The sequence below is a fragment of the Drosophila gunungcola genome, unplaced genomic scaffold, assembly GCF_025200985.1.
Source record: "Drosophila gunungcola strain Sukarami unplaced genomic scaffold, Dgunungcola_SK_2 000001F, whole genome shotgun sequence".
Classification (NCBI taxonomy): Eukaryota; Metazoa; Arthropoda; class Insecta; order Diptera; family Drosophilidae; genus Drosophila; species Drosophila gunungcola.
Genome location: NW_026453197.1, coordinates 2,872,841 through 2,888,055, shown reverse-complemented (window position 1 = coordinate 2,888,055; position 15,215 = coordinate 2,872,841). Strand labels below are relative to the sequence as shown.

General features: G+C 43.0%; 4 protein-coding genes across 6 annotated transcripts; 3 read left to right on the top strand and 1 right to left on the bottom strand.

Moving 5' to 3' along the window:
- The first annotated feature begins 137 nt into the window (after positions 1-137).
- LOC128261867 (SWI/SNF-related matrix-associated actin-dependent regulator of chromatin subfamily A containing DEAD/H box 1 homolog) lies at positions 138-4,621 on the top strand. The gene is made up of 8 exons (XM_052995783.1): positions 138-526; positions 586-746; positions 1,678-2,249; positions 2,313-2,645; positions 2,704-2,971; positions 3,027-3,173; positions 3,237-3,539; positions 3,598-4,621. The coding sequence occupies exons 1-8, from the start codon at positions 400-402 to the stop codon at positions 4,222-4,224; spliced, it is 2,538 nt and encodes an 845-aa protein (XP_052851743.1). The 5' UTR covers positions 138-399; the 3' UTR covers positions 4,225-4,621.
- Positions 4,622-6,078: 1,457 nt separating this feature from the next.
- LOC128261880 (MIF4G domain-containing protein) lies at positions 6,079-11,517 on the top strand. Of its 3 annotated transcripts, XM_052995797.1 has the most exons (8): positions 6,079-6,356; positions 7,108-7,536; positions 7,606-7,702; positions 8,989-9,142; positions 9,228-9,450; positions 10,099-10,578; positions 10,651-10,863; positions 10,934-11,517. In XM_052995797.1, exons 2-8 carry the CDS (start codon positions 7,390-7,392, stop codon positions 11,156-11,158), a joined length of 1,539 nt encoding a protein of 512 aa, XP_052851757.1. In that variant the 5' UTR covers positions 6,079-6,356; positions 7,108-7,389; the 3' UTR covers positions 11,159-11,517. The 3 variants fall into 3 exon arrangements, with proteins under 3 accessions (XP_052851757.1, XP_052851759.1, XP_052851760.1); XM_052995799.1 differs by lacking the exon at positions 8,989-9,142 and having other exon boundaries at positions 9,197-9,450; XM_052995800.1 differs by lacking the exons at positions 6,079-6,356; positions 7,108-7,536; positions 7,606-7,702 and having other exon boundaries at positions 9,001-9,142; positions 9,197-9,450.
- An 810-nt stretch (positions 11,518-12,327) lies between these two features.
- LOC128261895 (40S ribosomal protein S2) lies at positions 12,328-13,674 on the top strand. Its single transcript, XM_052995833.1, has 2 exons — positions 12,328-12,426; positions 12,803-13,674. Exon 2 carries the CDS (start codon positions 12,804-12,806, stop codon positions 13,608-13,610), a length of 807 nt encoding a protein of 268 aa, XP_052851793.1. The 5' UTR covers positions 12,328-12,426; position 12,803; the 3' UTR covers positions 13,611-13,674.
- Positions 13,675-14,252: 578 nt separating this feature from the next.
- Positions 14,253-15,115, bottom strand: LOC128261899 (rRNA-processing protein FCF1 homolog). Its single transcript, XM_052995836.1, has 2 exons — positions 14,978-15,115; positions 14,253-14,918 (listed from the first exon to the last, which is right to left on the bottom strand). Exons 1-2 carry the CDS (start codon positions 14,978-14,980, stop codon positions 14,319-14,321), a joined length of 603 nt encoding a protein of 200 aa, XP_052851796.1. The 5' UTR covers positions 14,981-15,115; the 3' UTR covers positions 14,253-14,318.
- Positions 15,116-15,215: the final 100 nt, after the last annotated feature.

Here is a 15,215-nt window from a genome sequence, read left to right as displayed (position 1 = left end):
CTGCAATGTATTTAGCAGTATCGTAGAATGCCATATTTAGTATGAAACAAAATAAGAAAGTCTAATTTCAATTGTTCAAAATACACAAAACTTAAAAATAGTTTAATTATAAGTGTCAGCTGTTTGGCAATTCAAACGCTGAACATTGCTAGCGATTCGTTAAATAGTTTTTATGATTAAACCAATACAGCAAATTATTCACCATTGGTGGTAATTTTTTAAATCGGCGGCAAAGTGTGACCGCATTCACTCGCTGGAACAGGGTTTTTGGGACAGAGCACAACGGCCCCACTACCAGGCACAAATTCACAAATACCACCTCACGATCGTTGGACTTGCAAACAAAATTCGTGAATAAGGACTGACAAATTGCCAGGAAGCGTTTCGCCCTGTTCCACGATGTCGGACAGCCCAGTGGCCGCATCAGCGTCCGCGTCCTCGCCCGCCAAGTCGAGTCTCAGCGACCTGCGACAATTTCGCATCAACAAGAGTGCCTCCTCTGTCGCCGCAGGTCCTGCGAAAACTGGTACTTTTGAAGAGCTGAAATTCCCAGTGGTGTTTGGTGAATTAAATGCCTGTTTTCAGAGCGTGTGCCCGGCAAGAAACGCATCCAGGTGATGGCGGACAGTGACAGTGACGGAAACGACTCCCAGACGCCCAAGAAGACCAAGCTGGAGCTGACCGTCAAGGAGAAGGAGGAGCGCTACATGGCGGCCGCTAAGATTTCGCCACAGTTTGATACAATGGTATGTGTTCCAACGTCCAAGATAAAAAATGGGGGGTTAGGCGGGGAAGCGCGCGTCCATGCGTCTGTTTTTGCGGAACATGGCGATTCGGTTCGGGCCCGGCGTTGCGAACAGCTGTCGGTTGGCCAGGGGCGTCGCTGACGGGGGTGCAAACATCCCTATACCCTTGTGTATAAAAATTCCTTACTTATGTACCTGTTTTACCGTTTCTAAGTAACAGCACTACTTTCTTTATAAAATTTGCCTTTTACGTTTAAGAGTTAAGTTCCATTGTTATTTTAATATAAATTTTAAAATTTAAATGTTTTTAAAACACAATCATAAATTTTCTATTTTCTGTAACAATTTAAAATTAAATTTTTCCTTTCCTTTCCTTTTCCTTTTTCGGTTTCCTTTTAATTTTTTATATACAAATTTGTACATAAGTTAAAATGTCAAAATGTTAAAATTTTTGTTTAGCATTATAAGGAAATTATGTAGAATATTTTAAATTAATTTGTCGGTAACTTTTTCAATGATTTTTTAATCATTTTTTTCTTCAAGTAAAAATTTTAATTAGGTTTCCTTATTACAGGGCCCGAAAGTAATGGTTACTTAAGATTTTTATTGGGTCTGATTATTTTTTTGTTTGCAATTTCAATGATCTGTATAAACTTTTAGGAAGTTTTATGTGCTTAGCAATTTGTCTGATTTTTTTTTTGCCTAAAAACATAAAAAAACAAAGATCTGGAAAGTATAAATTTTAAGTAAAGATTTTTAATTTAAATTTAAAAGAAATTTAAGGTTTCATAGTACAAATCCATATTCTGATGAGAAATGGGTATTCAACTGTAACAAAGTTAGATAGTTATATAGAACTTAACCAATTTTAGTTGGAATAAGCAATTTTCGAATTTCTTACTTCACACCTACACCTTTTAATATTTAACAGGCTATTCAGGAGTCACTATCCCGCACTAATTGGGATGTGGCTGCATCTGTGCGTTACCTACGGGAAAACTGCAAGCCCAAGAGCCAGAATGGCCCGCTGGTCAAGCCCAAGCTGAAGCCCAGCTCAAATGGGACCAGCGGAACCTCCCAAGGCCACTTCTCAGATAACGACCACTCGGACGACGAGGATGTGAAGCAGTCCAAGGATCAGGTGTACGACAGCGATGACAGCGACACCGAGATGTCCACCAAGATGACAGGACAGCGCAAAAAGGTGTTCCAGTTCATGAACGAGGCCACACTCATTGAGCTGCAGTCTGTTAAGACGCTGTCCGAAAAGAAAGCATTAGCCATTCTAGAAGTGCGGCCGTTTAGTGATTGGGCCGGGCTACGCAGAAAGCTGGAGAGCATCAGGATGTCGGGTGATCTCCTGAACTACGCCCAGGAGTTGATCAACAAACAGAACACGGTGGCCACCATTTTAAGTAAGTGCAACAACATGGTGTCCCGTTTGGAGAAAGCCATTTCCAATGGTGCCGGCATTGTGGAGCAGCCTAAGCTCCTTACCACCGAGTAAGTGCCAACTAGTTTACTCCTTGATTGCACTTTATAAAAGTTACTTTTTTTCGCTGCCAGCTTACAGCTGGCTGACTACCAGATAATTGGTCTCAACTGGCTCACAGTGATGCACAAACAGGAAATGAATGGCATTTTAGCGGATGAAATGGGTCTGGGCAAGACAATTCAAGTGATTGCATTTCTGGCTTACCTCAAGGAGAATGGTCTCAGCCAGGCGGCCCACTTGATTGTGGTTCCTTCGTCCACGCTGGACAATTGGGAGGCGGAGATCAGCCGCTGGTGCCCCAAACTGGTGGTGGAAAAGTATCACGGCTCGCAGGACGAACGCCGGAGAATGCGGGGGCGTTTTGCTAAGGATGGCTTTACTGGCTTCGATGTTCTTCTGACCACGTGAGTGATCCAATGTCATGGAGATTCTAAGCTATAATCTGTGTTCACACTTTAATAGTTACCACATTGTTGGATCCACGCCCGAGGAGAGGAAAATGTTCCGTGTTTGCAAGTTGGACTACGTCATCTTCGATGAAGCCCACATGTTGAAGAACATGACCACGCAACGCTATGCCAACCTTATAACTATCAATGCCAGGATGCGCATCCTTCTCACCGGAACTCCGCTGCAGAACAATCTGCTCGAGCTGATCTCCCTGTTGTGTTTCGTGATGCCCAAATTCTTTGCCAAGAGCATCGAGGACATAAAATCGTTGTTCGTCAAGGTGGGAATTATGAAGTAAAAAGCAAACAACAAAACTAATCACATTCTCTTTGCAGAAGGGCAAAAGTGATGGCGACCAGGAGGAGGTGTCTCAATTCCAGGAAACACAGATCCAGAGAGCCAAGCGCATTATGAAACCATTTGTACTCAGACGCCTTAAAAAAGATGTTCTTAAGAACTTGCCGAAGAAGCTAAGTCTTGTGGTACGTACAAATGTAAAACGACCATATTTTTAACGAAGAAATAAATTCGATATTTAATTGCAGGAAAAAGTACCCATGAGCACCCAACAAAAGCACTATTATAAAGAAGTGGTTGAGTATTATTCCAACAATAAAGGTGAGGTTTGCAGTAGCAGTGATCGGGCCGGCATAGCGATCATGATGGAAATGCGACGCATTGCCAATCATCCGCTTTTATGCCGTCACTATTTTACCGACGAGATACTGCGTGGATTTTCCAAGCGCCTGGCAAGTGCCAGCTCCTACAAGAAGACCAACGAGCAATACATCTTTGAAGAGCTGGCCGTTATGTCGGATTTTCAGGTCTATCAGATGTGCAACAAGCATGTGAGTTCCTGCCAGAGAGTAAACTAATTGAGAATAACTAAATTTCTACGTTTTCCAGGAGTTTTACGACGTGAAAATACCCGACAAGTTGATCTGCGATTCCGGGAAGTTTGCGTATCTAGATACACTACTTCCGAAGTTGAAGGAAGAGGGACATCGTGTTCTGCTCTTCAGTCAGTTCACCATGATGCTGGACATTGTGGAGGAGTATCTGCGGGTACGAAAGTTCGGCTTCTGCCGCCTGGACGGAGCGACCGCCGTAAATGTGCGCCAGGACTTGATCACCGACTTCAATGGGGACGACAGCATTTTCGTGTTCCTGCTCTCCACCAAAGCCGGGGGCGTTGGCATCAACCTGACGGCTGCCGACACCTGCATCATTCACGACATCGACTTCAATCCGTACAACGATAAGCAGGCCGAGGATCGGTGTCACCGCATGGGTCAGCAGCGTCCGGTGACCATTTACCGACTCATATCCGAGAGTACCATCGAGGAGGGCATCCTGATGGCCGCCGAAGAGAAGCTAAAGCTAGAAAAGGACATTACGTCCAATGAGAAGGGCGAGGTGCATGAGCAGCGGTGTGTGGTTAAGCTGCTGACCACTGCCCTTGGATTGGACAAGGATCAGGAGGAGCAGTTAAACAACTCTCTGAACAACTCCATAGCCTCGCCCGCCAAGTAGGCACCTCGTTGTCGTCGTTCTCGTCCTTGTCCCCACCTCCGTATTTATTCTCGCCAGCATTGGAACAAGATGGCCTGAGCCTCCAACCGCTGTCTAGTTGTGTTAAAATCTTTTGAGTAATTTTACCGATCAATATTGTATTTATACCCATATTTTACTTGAACTTGTGTGCAAGGGGGTTAGCCAAAAGTGGATCATAAATTGAGTTAGAAGTGTATCAGCGATAGGACGTCATCTGCTTTCCCTAGTATCAAAAACATTTCCACGATGAACCAAGGCAGACAAGTTTAATTTCTTGTTTAATTGATTTGTCATCTTGCATAGTTTTCCCTTCTGTAAGCGTTTATGTATCGAATTGAAACTCTTGTTATAAGAATAAAGAACATTTGTGTACGAAGGCGATCTAGTTGTATGTTTCTAATTGCTGTTCGGGTAGCTCGACAACCCTCAGTGGATGATGGCTCTCGCATTTTCCCACGAGTTTGGTTCGTTTGTGTGCTGCAAAGAGAACCGAAGAATCGCTGCGACGAGAGAGCACAACTGTTTGGAAGAGCTTTCGGCTGCGATCGCGACGGGGCGATTCATCAAGTCTTTAGTCTTCAACTGATCGCTCGCGCCGATGATTTAATTTTTAAGTTAAAGCCTGCGCCCAGTGTAGCAGCCAGCAGCGTTACTCACATCCATACATACGTGCGAATATACATGCCTACATAATACGGCGTACATCGATAAATAGATATACCCCGCAGATATAGTGTCTCGATCGATCAGCAACGAACCCATGAAAACCTGAAGTAAAACTAAGACCCGAGACGTCGCAACTCGAGTTCTATAATTTAATAGTAATAATTTAATCGAATCCAAAACCCGATCCTTCATATTTTGCTCCAACGATTCGGGAGCTGAGTCCGCGCCGCCATTATGTGATTCATGCCGAGTACATAAGTTTCCTCCCCAAATTCTTTCTTGAGTTCTATTTAAAAATAGACAAACAGTTTGCGAGCGGAAATCATATTGCCGCGGCGGTCACTGAAATGCTAAATAAATCAGGCCAATAATATGAAATAGAGTATTTTTTTTTTTTGTCTTCTTTTTGGCCCATCCGTTGTTATTGTTTTTGACTGGCGGAAACGGAAGCAACGCCAACTGCATGTAGTTTTATAGATGTATCTACATAGTGCTGCGATACAGTCATCATTCGCAGCACTGTCATATACTATAAATATAGATGCGGCGAAACATGTGAGCAATTTTTGGCAATTGCCAAAGTATACGGCGCACAAGTCGGGGAAAACAAACAGCGCGTGCAGGCTAAACATGAAACAAATATAAATATAAATAAGAATTAATAATCCCCCACTTTGGCGATGTATGCGTGTAGTGAGCGTATGTGTAAGTTGTGAGTAATCCGAACAATAAAACTATTTAGCGAGCGATCTGCATTAAGAGAGTGAAAAATCACACAAAAAGAAAACGAACGAAAATAAAGCGAACAAAAACTAAACGGAATTCTAATTGTAATTGTAATAATTGACGAGCACAACGAGCCGAGAACAAGCAGCACAAAGCGACAAACCAAAAATAGACGATACCAACGGTGCGTATACTTAACGAGCCACCCGCTCATTGACTCATCGCGCTCTCTCGCTCGCACAGCAGCCACAACAACAACAACAACAGCAGCAGAAACAACACAACAGGCACTACAATCAATTGTGATCACTGTGCGTATACGTATGCGTGTATCTGTGCATCTGTGTGCCTGTGCATTTGCCACTGTATCTGTATCTGTATGTGGAAGCCCGCAATCCATAACCATCTAGTATTCCTGCCCATTCGGAATATTGGGGCGTGGAGGGCCGCTTTGAAATATTAATTATTTTTTGGCACCGCTTATGGCTCGACTTGGCGCATGCCAAGCATTATTAAACGAGACACGAAAGAGCGTATCTACGAAGTAGATAAATATCTTTATACGAACAACTGAGCTGCAGCACCACTAGCAATCGAATCGACGAAAAGCAACGCACAAACAAACAAACCCATCTATATACTCTATAGAGAGAGATAAACAAAAGCTCAAGCAGCAGCAACAACGAAACAATTTGGAAGAAACACTTTTGCACTAAAAGGTGAGTATCCACATCCATTGCTGATTCATAAATCCATGCCCAGCTTAAGCCGAACACTCTGTTTGCTAATCTTGGAATAGACTGTCGAGCAATTAACGAGGCAAGTTCACATAGTTGAGGCTGTAGTCACGTACAGTCGAACCACCTTATGTGGGACTTTCCTTGACCTTAAGTCCTAAAGAATTAAACAAAACTTTAAGTGTTTGACAAAAATATTTTATAAATACTTACTAACCAAAAGTCAGAATTTAAATGTGTAAATTATTATGGTTTTAAATATCAATTACAATTGGCTGCCTATTTAAAAGCAACAAAACATTTTTTAGGATTTGATTAAAGTTCCCCTTTGCTCACAAAAAAAATCATAATAGAAAAAACTTAATATTTTAGTTAGTTAGTTTCAAAAGTTTCGAGTTTAAGAGGTACGACTGTACCAAGTTGTGTGTATCTTTCGCGAAGAATCACTCCGGACTCCTTGTGGGCCGCTGAAAAAGAATTACTCGGAGGCTGATGTCATGATCGGAGACGAAGTGCTCTAGCCAGAGGCCCCCGAAGCCAGATGCAACTCCTACGCTCGGCCACAAAGCCGGTTGCTCGAAGAGATCAAGTAGTAGTGTGCCTCCCTCTCGAATCTTGGGCAAACAGTTTCTGTGTATCTTTACTTGATATATGAGTAGGTGAACGTGTTATGGGTTTGGCTCAGGGCTAAAGCTTTAATTTTCACACACAGATACTTTTTATTGCATTGCAGACCCAGCAATCTGAATCTGCAAAAAGGGAAACATATCCCTCACATCGTATTAAGAGGAGAACTCAACTCGACAGAGGAAGTAAGGAAAAGAAGGAACGGAAACCAACTATTGTGATATGTACAAATTTACTCAAATACTGAAGCCGCATATATAGACGTTAATTCCACGGAATCCCAGTTGTAAACCGATTAACCGGAGGACAGTCCACCAAAGATAAGGCTTTCATCTTCAATTAAGTTTACCCAAATAGAGCAGAGGCAGTACTCGAAAGTACTCGCGAGATGGCCGAGAAAGTCGAACAAGCCCAGGCCAGTCTGAATGGCCAACAGAATGATCCCCGAAAGGTGCGCAAGTCACCTGAATTTCAGCCCATGATGCCCGGCGTTATCTCCCGGGAACGCAGCTTTGTGCGCACCTCGAATCAACAGGTGAGTTGTCGTTACCCATATCATCGTATCGATAACCAAAAGTAACCATATTTCCGTATGCGGTTTCAGAATATCAACAAACGGCGAAGTCTGGCTTTCAATGTACCTGGCAATCAGACGGGACAGATGAGGGGCAAACCCGCCATGGATATATACAGGCCGCCAAGTGAGTTGTTTTAGTCATTCCCTAGAAATTCTCCTCTTCGCTTGGCTGCTTGACGGGGTGCTCCGTGCTGTAGAAGCTATAGAAATCAATCACACTACACAATTGTCAACTGTATTGGCTTTCGATCGGCATTATTTCTCTGATAGTTGTTAAATACGCAGTTTGTGAAAATCGTGATTTGATCTCATAAATCTGATAAATAAGCTGTAGATGAATGCATTTAACTCAGGAAGGTGACTGCGCTACTTAACTACCAAAAATATATAACCAATTTTGGATCCTACAAAGTGAATTCATAATAGGGATTAATGCTTTTTTGGGATGCTGATATATGGTAGAAGTTTTAATACCCTTGCAGACTTTGTTGAAATTGCTAAAATTGCAAAAGTAGCGAGAAAAATAACAAAAGTGTCACAATTATTCCTTTGGAAGCTATAAGATATAGACGTCCGATCGGCAAGCGCTTTGACCCTTATCAAGGTATGCGTATATAAATAAGATTTGGAAAGATTCATGTCAATAGCTTATACACTGCTCGAAATATCCTGAAAAACATCAAATTTGTATCGATTTCACCCTATTATTCCTATGGAAGCTATAAGATATAGACGTCTGATCGGTACGTCCTTTTACCCTGATCAAGGTATGCATAAAAAAATAAGATTTGGAAAGATTCTTGTCAAAAGCTCATATACTGCGCGAAATATCTTCAATTCTTGCAAGTTATAGCCGATTGTTCCTATGGGAGGTATAGGATATAGACGTCCGATCCGGGCACTTTTCAAACTTGATCTGTAAAAGTTTAAGATCGCTACCTTTTAAATTGAGCTCGCAAACGGTTTTGAAACAGACAGACAGACGGACATGGCTATATCAACTCCCCTATTAATCAAGAATATATATACTTAATGGGGTCGGAAACGTCTCCTTCACTGCGTTACAATCTTCTGACCAAAATTATAGTACCCTCTGCAAGGGTATACAAATTAAAACTCCAAGACTTGTAGCATAGTTTTTGATCTTATCTCAGTTGAGGATGACTTTCAGCCAGCTCAGCTTTGGTTGCTCTGTTTTGTTCGCTTCAAGCTTATCAGTTTCAACGATTACTTACTGAGACCACATTTTTCTTTTGATTCTTTTCATATCTCTGTCTCATACCCTGTCCATTCCGCCCCCTCCACACAATGTTGTCCTGTCCCCCACTTCATCACATACACTCTTGGGCACTCTCGACCCTCCTCCCCCCCCCAAAAAAAAAAAAAAACACCTAAATGACTCTGTCTCAGATGTGCGCGGAGAGCTGGCCGCTCCAGTCGGTGGTGGTGATGGTGATGGTGGTGATGGTGCAAGTGGTGCCAATGGCAACAGGCTGAACGTCAATGCCCAGGAGTTCACAATGACCAGCAGCTCCGGGGCACCGGGCGAGGCACTCAGCAATCGGTAAAGCAAAGTCTTTTAATGCCATTGTTTACCCCTCTTCCCGTCTCCTTGCAGAGCTAAACTACAGTATACAACATTCTTCCAGTTCGTCGCTGATCTTTCCGCCCACCAATGGATCCGGAGTTGTTCCGGCTATGGGTCAGTACGGAAACGTGAACCGCCGCCAGGCCGGACTCTCGCTCGGCAGCATGCCGGGACTGAAGGCCAACCAGCATCGCTCGATCTTGGTGACGCATCCAATCAGTGCCAGTTCCCTCGGCGGTCAGCTGCCGCTCATGAACTCGCCCTCCAGTGGCAATATACTGCATGTAAGCGCTACTTCATTTTTATAAAACGAACAATTCGCATTAAAATGTAAATCTAACAATGTCTTAAAAATGTTGGATAAATATGTCAAATAAAAGGCGAATCATAACATAAATTCTATTGCAATTAAAGTACTCACAGTTAATAACCGAACGATTCGGATTAAAATTTTAAATCTAACAATGTCTACAAAATAGTTGGATAAATCTGTCAAATAAAAGACGAATCATAAATACTATTGCAATTAAAGTAGTATTAATAAGTAATTTATAACTTATTTAGTGCTTACTTAAAATATTAATATAGTGCATGATAAAAAAGTCCCACTTTAAATAAATAAATACCATAGCAATTAAAGCAGTATTACCAAGTAGTTCATAACTTATTTAGTGCTTACCTAAAATATTTAACTATTTCAGCTCATGATAAAAAAAGTCCCACTTTATTATTACTTTTGTCTTTATTAAATCTTTTAAAACGGAATTTTGATATTGGTTCAATTGAAATAAAACGACGTTGTTTCAGGATTTAAAATAGATGCATTAATACATAAATTGTTTTAACAAAGAACACAGACTTAACTTTTCTCTTACGTTTTTTAAAATGCATTTTTTTTAGAAAAACTAAACATTTTTCTGATTCCATTCCAGACAACAAACCGTGTGAAGTTTGCTCCCGAGCCAAGAGGTCACAAAGTGGCCAACCATAATCAGTTTGGCCAGCTCAACAACAACAACTATGGACAGCCCTACCAAGCAAATCTGAATGGAATCGATCCGTACATGAATGGAAATTCGCTGCAACGCTCCAAATCTTTGTCGTCGGCGGATGCCCTAACTAGGGGCATGGCCGGATTGGGCCTGGGTTTGGGCAACGAGGTGGCCGACATTGGACAGTTCACGCCAGAGATCCAGGCGCTGATTGAGACGGCTCTGGAGGATCCGAACAAACTGAACTCGCGCTGCCTGATGGAACTCACTTCGCAGTTCATCAAGCGAGCGGTGGAGAGTCGCCGCTTCGCCCTGCCAATCTCGCGGCTGTGTCTGAACATCATCGCCCGGGAACAGAAGGAGACGTTTCTGGAGGCACTCCTCAACACCTGCCGCCAGTGGTACCAGGAGCGCGAAAAGGTAAGCGATTCTGCATAATATAAAATATAAATAAATGAAGCATTGCATTAATATTTGTACCAATTTTACTAGCTGCTATTTGCCATCCAGGGAATGAAGTCGCCATCCCGGGTGCGTTTCACCGCCTTCATGGCCTTCCTCACGGAGATGTTTTGCCAACTGAAACGCCGGCAGCTGCAACTGCGCACCCACCACGAGGGCACTCCTCCGCCATTGGTCCTGCTTAGCCTGCTGTCCAAGTGCTGCGAGGACTGCGTGCGCCCACCCATAAGATCTCTCTCAGAGGTGCGATTGGAATTTATTGTTTATTGTATTTTGGATGGGCTGACTAACTAAAAACTAAATGTACTTGCAGATTGAGTGCCTGTTCTATGTGCTTACCTGCATTGGCCAGGACATGGAGCAGCAGCTGCCACAGCAGCTGGAGTTGCTCATGGGTCTCGTGCGCGATGCCTTCCTCAATGCCGGAGAATCGGCGGCCTCCATTCGGCGCACCCTTCTCCAGCTCATCGAGCTCAAGGCCTCCCACTGGCAGCTGCCCGGCAACACGGTCCTCTACTACACCCACACTAACAATTAGGCCCGGAAAACGGGCAAGTAACCCGAAGTGAGTTGGGCCATGGAACCAAGACGGGATTCGAGCACTGTGCAATCATCAAGACACCATCAGATTCTGTTGTCGCATTGCATTTAGGGCCTGGATAACTTCTGTTCTATAATATCTTATCGTACTCTTACCTAGGCATAAGCAATATTTATTTCGCCGACAGCAGCAATAGAGAGAAACTAACCCGAGACTTGCACAACATACACACACCAAGCCCAGTACCAAATGAGATCGGGCGACTCGATTCGGTATCTTCGGACTCCGCTATAATCTAAGGCTCAACTTTTATGTGAATCCATATATTTATGTGTAATAAATCACAGCTAGTCAAATTGTGGACAAATCGTTTTTATCTGCAGCCGATTTGTGTGTACTACAAGAAACTACTTTTACTTCTCTCTTTCCACAAAGAAAAACATTAAAAAAAAGAACTTTTTGAAAACGTATTTTCATTACGATCAAGCTAATATAAAGACATAAAATATTATATTATGTTATTAAAGATAAAGGTATTTCCTATACAATGACCTACAATTAATTAATTACTTTAAAAAAACATCAAAAACGAAATGGAATACTTGAGAAAAATATTGTAGCTTTTTGGGTAAATAAAATGTTGCTTTTTAAATGCCAAAATTACAACTTTTAACCAATTAAAAACTAGTTTGGTCATTGTAAAGTAAATATATTAAGAAAAAACTTTCTTAAATTTGAAGTTTATTGGTTTATTTCTTGATGAGTTATGATGTCAGCTGAGTGTCAGGCTTTTGGACGAACAGCAAAATAATTAAATTAGTATAAACATTATTTATAAATTCCTCAATATATGATATGTTATACCAACCATTAATTTTATTTAATAAGGCTATGTTATAAGTACTTTGTAAGTAAACTAACAAGAGAAATTAATTAATAATTGTTTTGTAATTATTAGGGGTAATTATACTACTAAATCACGACGTAAAACTTTAGTTGAGGCAAATAAAGCGCAAGTAAATAATTTACATGAGTGGTGTCAATGTATAATTGCAGAAATGTAGAATGTTAACAGAGGGTATATAAGGTATTTTGATAACATCGATCTAAGTTCTCAACCAGTCAACCCTAGCTCCGAACCGGGGTTGTGTCCGCGGTGCAGGGTAAAAAATAGTACGTTTCGGGAGTTTTGGTGCACTTTAATACGCAAGTGGCTCGGCCATTTCGTTTTTGTCTTCACCCCAATAAAGTTGATAGACCTACAAGTAAGATTTTGCGAGTGTAATTTTAAGGGAATTAATTGGTGTAAAAGTGAAGTAAATGTGCTGTTGCACAGCCTGAGCCTTCAGAAATGTTATTACCTTACTTAAATTGGGAAATTAAACGTGATGGAGTGTATTTTCAAAAAAATCAATTGCTCTCTGGGCACCACGTGTTCCAAAATGGCGACGGGAGTACAATTTTTAAAGTGGAATGATGAATACCCTAAATAACTTTTGCGGTTTCCACCAGAAGGCTGTGGCCTAAAGATGGGCTAAGGCGTCTGACTTCGAACAGTGACAACTGGGGATTGGGAATTGGGGATTGACCAAAATGCAAATGCAAATGCAAAACTAACCTATTTTTGGTAACTTATTTCAGAATGGCGGACGCAGCTCCAGCCCGTAGTGGATTCCGTGGCGGATTTGGCTCTCGTGGTGGTCGTGGTGGACGCGGTCGTGGCCGTGGACGCGGCGCCCGCGGACGTGGCGGCAAGGAGGACTCCAAGGAGTGGGTGCCAGTCACCAAGCTGGGACGCCTGGTGCGCGAGGGAAAGATCAAGTCCTTGGAGGAGATCTACCTGTACTCGTTGCCCATCAAAGAGTTCGAGATCATCGACTTCTTCCTGGGCTCCTCGCTGAAGGACGAGGTGCTGAAGATCATGCCCGTCCAGAAGCAGACGCGTGCCGGTCAGCGCACCCGTTTCAAGGCTTTCGTGGCCATCGGCGACAACAACGGCCACATTGGCCTGGGTGTCAAGTGCAGCAAGGAAGTGGCCACCGCCATCCGCGGAGCCATCATCCTGGCCAAGCTGTCCGTGGTGCCCGTGCGCCGTGGCTACTGGGGCAACAAGATCGGCAAGCCCCACACCGTGCCCTGCAAGGTCACCGGCAAGTGCGGCTCCGTCTCCGTGCGCCTCATCCCCGCCCCCCGTGGTACCGGCATCGTCTCGGCCCCCGTGCCCAAGAAGCTGCTGACCATGGCTGGCATTGAGGATTGCTACACCTCGGCCCGTGGCTCCACTGGCACCCTTGGCAACTTCGCCAAGGCCACCTATGCCGCCATCGCCAAGACGTACGCCTACTTGACCCCCGATCTGTGGAAGGAGATGCCCCTGGGCTCCACCCCCTACCATGCCTACTCGGACTTCCTGTCCAAGCCCACTCCTCGTCTGCACGCCGATGCTTAAATGACCACCGTCGAGGCCAAGCAATCCAGAGTTTTTGAATAAAGTCATTAACATCTAATATAAATGCTTACTCTTTGTTGTTATTGTGGGATTTAGAAAAAAGCTTAATTTTATTGTTTTCATTAAAATCTAAGTGGATTATACTTGTCCAAGCATTTTTTATGTTCTCTAAAAAATGCTGTTTCTTATTTGTGTACCTTTGCTAAGCCTAATAAGTTTTTAACGCAGCTATGGAGACATTCATTCTGTGAATCCGTTAAGACATGTCTTTGAATACCAATTTGATTGGCCTAATTCTGAAGGCTAATCTCCCATAATATTTGCATTTGTTTTATTTAACTTAAAACGTAGTTGGTAAAAACTATTTTATCAAGATTGTATCCCATACGTATATTGACTACTACACTATACCTATAATTGGGATTATATCTTGTTTTCAAGCTTAAAAAAGTGGTCGCCCATGGACAGTCTCCACATGATTTATAAAAACTTACATAAAACTGTTCAGTGAAAATGAAATACTTGCGAATTTGTCCAGAAAAAAACTGTAGTAGTACCGGTAAGGAATCCGATGCGAATACCCAATCAATCACTTAAACTACTATGAAAACATTACCCCCCTTTCAAATAATTTAAGACTCGTTGTATGCGGCTTAAGTTAAATTTATATTTAAAACATTACACTTAGGATAGATGACCCAAAACTGCCTACGCCTTCACTCCGTACGCCTCCGGCATCCGTTCGATCGCGTACTTGTGCGCCGCCACGTACATGATGGGCACACCCGGAATCTTGCGGATGCGGTTCTTCAGGTCCTTGTCGTTGGTGGCCACGATGTAGCACTTGTGCTGGCGCACCCGCTCCACCAGACAGTCGTCCGCGTAGGTGCCCTTGTGCAGGCAGGGAAGGCGCTCGAACCGCGGATCGGAGATGATGCGCAGGGCCAGCTTGTACTTGTTGCCCAGCTTCTCCAGCTCGGCGCGCACGCAGTCGGAGATGTAGGGTATGCACTTGGCGTACAGGCAGTCCATCATTCCCTGCACTATGTCCAGTTTGTTCTTGATGCTGAAGTTGATGAAGTTCGTGTCCAGGACGATGTGGTACGGAGGTCCCAGCTGCGTGTTGTACTGGAAGAACAAGGCGGAGCTCTGCTGGGTGGCCTCGTGCAGCTTGACCTTGTGCGGATCCTCGGCCTTCTTTCTCTTTACCCGTATCTGATCCTTGATGCGGGCATCCGTGGGCTTCATCAGGCGTTTCAGTTGCGCATTGCGCTGCTTCTTAACCTTCTGCGTTTTCTTGTGCTTTCCCTGTAATATAAGAACAAGTATTAGGACTCGAAAACAAAAGTATCCAAAAGGATGGTTACCATTGTGAGGTGTAATTTCTGAAAAATGTAAACAATTTAAACACACGTGCGGTAATTATTTTGGAGATCAGCTGCGTACAGCGATGATTTGATTGGGCTATCAAGCCATCGATAACAAGTAAAAAACGATTAAAATCAATAAATTGTATTTGGCTGAAAAAAATTAAAAATATCCACACTACAATTGAGTTTTATTATTTATTAAGTTGGGTTTCATTTATTGGAAATTATTTTGAAT